Raw genomic sequence first — 9794 nt, forward strand, 5'->3', positions numbered from 1 at the left:
GAAATTATTTTTCTAATTTACCTAATACCATCTTAAAATATAAGATAACTTCTTTTCAAAATCAGTTATTAATACTTAACTCACTTGAATTAGTTTGTAAAATGTGTTAAATTACATAACAGGCTTTAAATAAATTTTTTTTAAAATAAAAATTGCTCGATCTGTCTTTTAGTGCTATTTTTCCACAATTAAATGAAAATGTTTCGAGAAAGTACGCAGATTGCAGGAAAAAAAAGAAAAATAATAAAAATAAAAGAAATAATAATGATTTTATTACTATATTATTATTATTTATCAGGCTAAATCTGGAGATTCAAAATGAGGACGATACAGTTTTGGTATTCAGGATTCCTGTTGCAAGTTCCTACGAAACTTAAGTATTTTTTACATGGTAAGAAAAGTTATTCAAAGCAAAGCGTAATAAACCCAGTATTACAGATAAAACAGCACTTACTTTATTGGATTTTCAGATTGGCATGGCACTAGATTATGTCAGTTTTTTGAATGTCTTGCAGAATTGCAAATGAAATTGTACTTTTCATGAGTGAATCACATCCATATGCCTATTTTTCAGGTTTTAATTAAAAACAAGCAAGCAGTAGGTGTGATATTTGACCACAGTGGCGATACTTATGAAGTAAGAGCTAAGAGAGAAGTCATTCTTTCAGCGGGTACCATCAATACCCCTCAGATACTCATGCTGTCTGGAATTGGTCCCAAAAAAGAACTGGAAAAATTTAAGGTGAGATGTAGAAAATTAGTGTTCTTTCACTATTAATTTACTTATTTTATTTTACTTTTTCTCCAATAAGGCATTTAAAAATGATTTGTTATGTTCCAAGGATGTCTGACCAAGATGAAAAATTTACCGATCCAATAGAACAAAATATTAACTTTTGACGTTCAATCAAATGTTACGGGCTATTTTACCCATAATATTGCAATAACTATATATATAAACTATGCAAATTACAACTATGCAAACTTACTATATTGTTATTCTATTGCTTAACTTACGTAATTGATGCAATTAATCTTTCATGCTTGGTAATTTTTTCTTGCCCAAAATATTTAGATCAAAGTGGAAGCCAACCTTCCAGTTGGATTGAACTTACAAGATCATGTCGGTCCATCTCAAGATTTTGTGTTGCCCTCTTCTATTCAAAACTTTGAGCGAAAGTTAAGAGATCCTAAATATATTTATCAATATATTTATAACAGAACAGGTATGTTCAGTGAAATAGAAATGTGAGAAATTTTTACATAATTCGTATTTCATGCAAACCTTTTTAAGGACATTTATTCAGACATCTTATGCTGAAGGTAATTTTCATTCTGTAAGTAAAACAAAAGAATTTTTAAGCAGTAGAATTATTTGTTGAATTTTTTATACACTAAATTGAACGGAATTTTACCAACTTAAGAACCAGGCGAAAAAAGCAAATAACATGTATAACTATACAAAATACTGATAGCTAAAAACCAAAGCTGAAATACAGAAAAAACCCTGTACAGTGAAAGTCTAAAACTAGCCACTAACCGCTTGACAGACGCTTAAAGACATAAAAAAAGAAACTTTTCCCAAATTTTTAACCTTATGGAGATACGATCATAATTATACTGAGTAAAAAGAAAGAGGTATGTTAAAACGGAGCATGGTGTTAGTTTACTAACTATAAGATAATAATTTTAATATACTTTTATGCAACAGATACACATTTTGGTGCTTACTTTCGTATGTTGCACAAAAGTACAGTAATTTTATACACCCTTCATAGATAGCCATTTGGCATCATCTTTTGTTGCTACACAACGCAAGTTATTTTACAGTACAGATGAAAACATTCAAAGAGATAACCTGTGTAGAATGCTGATCTAGTGCTAGAATTGCCGTGTGGTTAACTTATAGCCATCCTGTCAAAAACTGCTTAGAACGCTTTCATCTCCTGCAAGCTTGATTTGTGCGTAATATAGGCTATATGAAAAGTAAATCTGCAATAAAGAGTTACAGTTCACATTTTTGATATAAGGTGAGAAAGTAGGGCATGCAAAGTTAAGAAAAAAACACGAATGTAACCAAAACACGATATTTAATCATAGTATTCGTTTAATGTGCTTTCCATTCGTGTTAGTCGGATATTTAAAGTGAGTTAGAGCGTGCTCCTAAAGGGTTTCGCTGGTCACTTACAGCAACATAAAGAGTTATGTTTCTTTTCAGAGGGATTTTAAGTTTGCTTTTTCTACAGACGTGATAGTCTAGGAGAACGAGAAGACTAGGCCAACAGATTATTTTCATCTGATTCCTTATACCCCTTGGCAAGCGCTCTAGCAGTGTAGCGTGATTTGTCTCTCTCTTTGTTTATGGAACAAAAACAAAATCTGCTATTCATTGTAAAGTAACAGCACAAGAACTATGTAGTGTAAAAACTGCTCTTTACAGGCCCTTACAAACGACTTTGCTAGTCGTTTTTTGTCTAGAATAGATGTTAACAATACATGGTCTTGAAACATGTTTTGCTTAGAGACGAGGCCTATTTATTCTTTGAAGAAGGATTGAATGCTTAAAATTGTCGCTTATGGGGCACTGTGCATCCTAATGTTGAGCAAGAACTGCACTCCAATTCCGTTATTGTACATAGTGGGTTAACTGCTAATCACATTCTTGGTCCTTTTTCTTTGAGAAGAACAATCCCTTAAATCCCCAAGGCTGTTTCCTCACCGGAACACGTTGCTGCAAACTTTTTCAGCAGCAAGCTCTTCCTGCATTATAAGAACGAGACTGCTTGGAGACAACTGCTTTTATGCAATAAGGTGCAACACCTCACTATGCCCAACTAGTAGTGGCACTGCGTTGTGACCACTTAATAGACAATAGAATGATTGCTGGAAATTACCTGGCTGCCTGATCTCCACATTCTCCGGACTTACATATAAGTGACTTCTAGTTGTGGGAATTTTTAAATGTATGGCTGGTCATGTTTCTGCAATTGAGAACAACAAATTTTGCGTTACTCTGAAGCAGTAACACGCTCTGAACATGTGATTGCCGCGAAGAAAATGCACACTGTATAAATGCAGTGATTAAATACAGCGTTTTGTTTCTTATTTGCGTTGTTTTCGTTTTCATGTATCACTTTCTCACCTTGTGGGACACATTTTAAGTATTATTCTTTATTGCGGATTCCTTTTTCCCACGGTGTATAACTTTCATGCCAAGTTTCAATGACATGGGTCTATTAAAACGAACTCTAAGCATGGTATATTTAGGGATCTTTAATTGTGACCACTCGGTATATTTACTTAAAGAGCAGTGTGACAGTACATCACTTTCGTTTAAACGAAAAGAGGTTAGTATTGGTTAAATTTTACTTTTTGTGTGAAAAGTAATAGGTTTTTAGTTATATCTGAACCCTAACCCCTTTGGAGTTTACCAGAAGCTATCAAATGGTTCATTATTAGGCTTGCCACCATTGGATATTGGATTTACCTATTTTAAGAAGCATTTATATCACTATTTTTCTACAGTAAAATTATTTTTTGTAAGATTTCATTAGGTGACTGAAATGCATTAAAGTCACACTGAAGAAAAATTATAAATAATTTGAAAGCATAAGTATGACTTTGAATAATGTTATTCATTGTGTAGTTTGTTATTTTCCAACATTGTAAAGTATTTAGGTGCTATAAAAAATAATAAATGTTTCTTCTAGGACCCTTGGCATCTAGCGATGGAATTATCCTGACAGCATCTTTGAATCCTGATACTGATTCAGAGGAAGATTTTCCCGACCATGAGTTGTTATTTGCTGAACGAACGTCAGATAGCGTTCGAAAATATTTTGGTTTGAAACCAGAGGTATGTAAATCCAGACTGGAGGAATATAGATTTCATGAGGAAAATATTCGTTTTATAGAAGGTGTTACAGCAACAGCAGTGTTACTTAAGTTTGTTGAAGTAGTTTCGTAATAAGGTTGAAAACAATATGTTATAGGAGAAATGCTTGAGATTGAAGTTAGACATAAAAATGTAAAATTTTGGTTTAAATTCAATTTTTTCTTGTGTGTACCACTAAATACACAAACAAGAAAAAATGAAAGAGAGAAAATAAATAAGGAAATCTTGAAGGTAATATAGTTATGAAATTAATAAATACCTTTGCGTAATAAAGTAACTATAGTAAACAGCATGCAGACACGTACTCGAGAACAGTTTTCCTTTTCTTGAATGACGTTTCATCCTAATGATCACACTGCCTCACATTGAAAAAAGGGTTCATTAAAACCTCAAAACACATGTCTGCAATCAATTTGCTAAAATGTGCTTGATTGCTAATTTGAATGTTGTGTACTATTGTTACCATAGTTTTATTTAAAGAAACAAAAAACAAAATGTGCGTCACGGGACGCTCAACAGAAGTAAATACTTTCATAGGATTAAATTATTATCGTTATTTAATCCTAGGAAAGTAACAATTGGCTTATGGTAGCAACGACATTTTTGCAACCCCCGCGTTGTGGAGTTTGCGGGGATGAAATTCGTTTAAAATATGTACACCTTATCACAGTTCGAAACCCTAAATGAAGCGAGATATTTTTAGTTCAGCTATCGCAAATATGTTTTGTTTTGAAAATAAATTTTAAGATTAAATGCTGTTTTGAATATATATTGTTTACAATGTTATTGGTATTATATTGTATTATTAAACTTACCTTTCGTTAGGAAATTGCGTTATGTTGCGACGATCATCCATCTTCTGTTAGTTTCATTGCTTTTTCTACTATCACTTAACGCCTAAAGCTGATCCAAAGAGTAAAGAAACAAAATTTCCCCGACCATGCGTGCTTCTGTCGTATGCGCGCACGAAAGGAATGCCAGACGAGAGTTGCGCCGTTACGCTCGTTATGTCACAAATCGGTTCTAAGAAGTTATCACTTTTAAAACTAACTTTAGTTGACGCTTGTTTTTGCGTACTGTTTGGGACCACGGATGAGTACATAAAATCAAATAGCATTGTTTCAATAAAATACATTTTGGACTGGTGAGTAAAATTTTGAAAGTTATTAAAATAGAGTTTCGTAAAATCGAGCGCCAACTACAATAGTATATAGCATTCTATAGCCATACTATCATATAGAATATGAATTTTTTCTCATCAGGTGTATCGACAAGTGTACGGACCATATGAGAACAAACCTTTACTGGCATGCTATGCTTTCTTGCTGCAGCCTAAAAGTCGAGGACGTGTGACCCTAAATTCAGAAAATCCATACGACCCTCCTCTCATTGACCCGAACTACTTTGATGATCCTCGTGATTTGGACAGCGTTGTCGAAGGTGAGTTTTTTTTTTCTTTTTGTATAATTCACTTCTAATTCATATTTGAACAATATGATAACAGCATACTTTCCGCCATTCCTCTTGGAAGATTAAATGGCGCACTCTTCTGGTTTAAATGTATGTTCTGTAAATTATTAAAATAGTCTACGAGAGGAAAAATTCTTAGGTTAGGTTATGTCACATTCTCTTGTCCCATACCTTTAGCTACTTCCCGCAGTTTTATTTTAAATTCACATATTATGCATGATCTCTTTCGGAACAATCGAATATTTTACTTATTACTTGAATCATAATCATCACCACAGAAATTGAAATAATACGCATAAGTTTTCCAAAATTTTAACCAAACAGTGTTGTTCAATTCGTTGCAATAATTATATTTCCATAGTTGGTTTCAAATCAGAGATTTGAAAAAAAAAAAAAAAAGATAAAACACTTAAGCTAAGCAAGTTTGCCCGCCTGTTTCAGCTGGCTGAAGTATATCCCAGCTCCGGTTAGTTACGTTTATGTAACCTGGACATTTCTTACCTCTTTTTCAGTAATTGGCGCTGATTATAGTAGAAATACTTTCGAAGTAGTTTTGCTAACCCAAATCTAATCGGTTTTCTAAACGTTTATTTATTTATTTATTTTTTTTTTAACTTAACTACCAAAAAAGTGGTATTCACTGTCAGAGTCTTAGCTCTACTAACTAGATCCGCGCTATAGGATAGTTTAGACACTGTTTAACTGGATTAGTATTGTAAAGCATGTCCGTGACTATGGTCTCCTTGCTTTAAATATTACACTCGTATTACGTTTCTATACACACATATTGGGAAATCGTAATAACGGATTTTTTTTTCAAGGTCGTATGCCATTTTTCTTACGCTTTGTTCTCAACACAAGCAGCAAACTACCACTAAGGAAAACGCTTTACGTTTGAGGTAAAATTTATTGCCTTTTGAAAGCTACTGAACCACACATTATATATTGTTTCTAGTTACGTTCGCCAAATCAATCTTTACTAATAATAAAGCTGAAGCCTGGATCTGTCTCTATCAGGATCTCTGTGACGCGCATAGCGCCTAGATTGTCATGAAATTTGGTACAAAGTTAGTTTGCAAAGTGTGCAACTCGAAGCGATTTTTCGAAAATTCGATTTTGTTCTTTTTCTATTCCAATTTTAAAAACATTTTTCCGAGCAAAATTATCATAAGATGGACGAGTAAATTACCAAGTTATCATAACGTGGAACCGTAACATGGGCAAGCTAAAATTGGCAAGAAATGCTCCATATATTATTTGTAAATAGACAGGCGAACCAAAAGACCTAGTTTTCTACTACGGGCAAAGCCGTGCGGGTGCCACTAGTAAATAATAATTATAACTTTCTATTTTTTCTGACTTCCTCTTTTTACATCTAACCATAGAACAAATACTAAGTGTCAGCAGAGCTTAAATCTTCTTGAAGTATTTTGCCAAAATTTTAATTGAATGAAGTGACAACAAGTAATAGTAAAAGTTTTTAAAAACGTGTTATTTTAATTCTAGCTTTGAAATCTTGCAATCGTATTGGAAACGGAAAATATCTGAGAAAAATTGGCTTGAAACCCATCAGCACCGTATTTCCTGGATGTGAAAAATATGCTTCTGATGATGACTTGTACTTCCGGTGTCAAGCAAGAACATCGGTGATAACACTTTACCATCCTGTTGGAACGGCTAAAATGGGTAACCCTGGTGATCGTTCGACTGTTGTAGATCCATTCTTAAGGTAATGAAAATGTAAAAAGTATTAGACTGCTATTTTTGCTTAAATTTTGATGCTACACTAGTACTGTCTGACCATCGATTACATGGAAAGGCTAATATCCGGTATATAGTCGGAAATGGACGTATCTATTAGTTTGGTTGCTTTTAGATGTGCACTTTTGCCTCTCTATTATTTAGCCTTAGTTTTGTAAAAATGAAAATTTGCTCACAGCAACATTTTTTAAATATAAAGTATGTTCGATCTATATTCTTGCGGTAAAAAATAATCGATTTATTTATTCACAACAAAGTTTTGAGCTTACCATTTTGTTTTAACGTTCCTGAACGAACTGAAAATACTGTATTTTCTTTTTGTTGTTTCCATGGTAACTATTTTTGTTTCCCTTTATTTTATTTTTGAGAATGCAATGAATGAATAAGGCACCAGTGACATTATGAAGCTCGTGCATCAAAATCCCATCGTTATTTTCCCTTCTCCCCTGCTAAATGCATTCACTTGGAATCGTCTTTACTTGGACGATTGCCGAATTACATGTAATCCTTGGTCAAACAGTATCCTGTCTAAAAAATCGATAGTTCATAACGAACAAACGCGAATTGTTTTTAAAAAAAGTTTTAGGATTTTCGACGATTTATTGCAATTTTAGTTGAAGGAAAATACATTAGATGAATAAAGGCAGTTCAATTACTATTGATATTCCGCTCTTAAACATTATTTTTTAACTCTTAAACAGTTTAAAATTTCATCTTTCTTGCGATTTGGTCAAGTGCGGGATAGAATAATATCTGTACGCGAACGTTTTAGGGCTCAATGATAAAATCTGCGAAACATTGATGACTCATACAACATTGCACATAGTGACATCAAACTTGAAATAATTAATGGTAAAATCTTTAATATTTAGTTACATTTCCTTCTTTAACTATGTCATTATTATGATAAATAGTAGGGAAGAGTGTGAAGTTTATTTTGTTCTCTTTTATAACAAAATAAAATTCAGTTTATTAAATTTACACATACAATGACAGAAAATAAAATAAAAATTAAGAAAATATTTAGTTTTGAGTCGAGAAATTTTCTTTCTCTCACAAAATCGCCAATTTTACTCATTTGATAGTGATTTTTACTATGACACCATTTAGTTGTGAAGGTTACTATTAGAGATTACAAAAACATGGCTGCTAAAAACAGATTCTTAGAAATTAGCAGTGTTCTAGGTACAACACTCTCCTCTACTATACAGGCATGTTGAGAATAACGAAAAAAAAAAGCTCAATATTTAACTTTTTTGTACGCAAAAATAAATATTTGAAGACTGGAATAAATTTTTAGTATGTAAGTAATGTAGTCTGATACTAATAGCTTAATGGCAAAAAAAAAATGAGCCAAAAATACTTTGCTGGATGTTTTCTTTTTTTTTTTTTTTTTTTTTCTTTTTGAAGCTGTGCTTCTCATTGCACGTTGGCGGCGGGAGTAAATTGAAAGAAGAAAGAGAACGATATAAAAAAAAGCATTGCACTTGCTACTTTTAAAGCGAATGCGCATAACTTTATTTTAACTTGTCTATCAGTTCAACTAAAGTGAAGCCTTCGTGCCGCAGTCGGCTATCGCGTTCAGCTGTTAACTGAAAAAAGTTGGAGGTTCAAGCCCACATAAAAAAGAAGCGATGTATTTCTTTATTTAAAAAACAAAATGGCAGTCGCAGGACCGGTCGACAGAAGATATACTTTTACTGAATCACATAGGTTTGTAATTCTGAAAGTATGTCCAAACAACAAATCGAAAAAGGTTTCAGTTAATAGAGTTAAATTTATTTATTCAACATTATCAACTTCAACTTTATAATCATATATATAAATGTAATATAAAAAGAGCATAAAATAAAAGCATAGCTCATGACGGCCTGCCCCACAACTGCATTTTTTTTTAATTTATGAAATTATGCAAAATTTTATATTTTCCACTATATTTTTTTAAACATTCATATTCCATTACTTATTACTGCATTTTTTAATTTATCTTTTCTGCAGAGTGAAACACATTAAAGGACTACGTGTGGTTGATGCATCTATTATGCCAATAATCCCATCAGGAAGTGTTCAAGCTCCTACAATTATGATTGGTGAAAAAGCCTCTGACATCATCAAGAGTACGATTAAATGCGAGGAATATGAGGATAAGGAACCTCAGTATGATGACTACTATGCTGCAAACGAAGAAGAAAAATGAAAAATGAAAGCAGTACAAATGTTACCAAAATGTAACACTGGATGCATTGCGTAATTACCGACGAAGAAAACACGGATATTCTGATTACTATTATGATGGCTCAAAAAATCCGGAACGTGATTTTGTTTTTACTTACACGATATATAATTTTCTCTATAATAATTTTTGTCTAGTCGCCCTCTTTCAATCAGCGGGATTCCGTAACTTTTCATATTTTTCCGTGTCAATATGACCTCTGCATCAGCATATAATTATATTAAAACTATTAAGTCGGTTATACTGAAAGAAAAAAATATTTGCCCATGAGAGATATATTCAACTCATTCTTTCTTTGTCGGAGTGAAGAGGATCAACAATTCTCAGATCAATGCTGGTAAATAGCAGTGCATAGAAAATCTATGGAGAGCTTGCGTCGTAGAGCGCTTTCTCTCTCGCTCTCTCTCTGCTTCTGTTTTTGTAATTATTTCATGA

At 32.8% G+C, this 9794-nt stretch overlaps 1 protein-coding gene across 1 annotated transcript in view; it reads left to right on the forward strand.

Annotated features, from left to right (window-relative positions):
- The window catches only part of LOC129219245 (glucose dehydrogenase [FAD, quinone]-like), an 83986-nt gene extending 74476 nt beyond the window's left edge, over window positions 1–9510 (forward strand). The window contains exons 11-16 of the mRNA XM_054853574.1: window positions 575–742; window positions 1076–1226; window positions 3711–3856; window positions 5158–5335; window positions 6872–7094; window positions 9125–9510. Of these exons, the coding sequence (XP_054709549.1) occupies window positions 575–742; window positions 1076–1226; window positions 3711–3856; window positions 5158–5335; window positions 6872–7094; window positions 9125–9323 (1065 nt within the window). The 3' untranslated portion in view covers window positions 9324–9510. The remainder of the gene's footprint in view (window positions 1–574; window positions 743–1075; window positions 1227–3710; window positions 3857–5157; window positions 5336–6871; window positions 7095–9124) is intronic.
- Window positions 9511–9794: the final 284 nt, after the last annotated feature.

This window comes from Uloborus diversus, chromosome 1, assembly GCF_026930045.1.
Source record: "Uloborus diversus isolate 005 chromosome 1, Udiv.v.3.1, whole genome shotgun sequence".
Lineage (NCBI taxonomy): Eukaryota > Metazoa > Arthropoda > Arachnida > Araneae > Uloboridae > Uloborus > Uloborus diversus.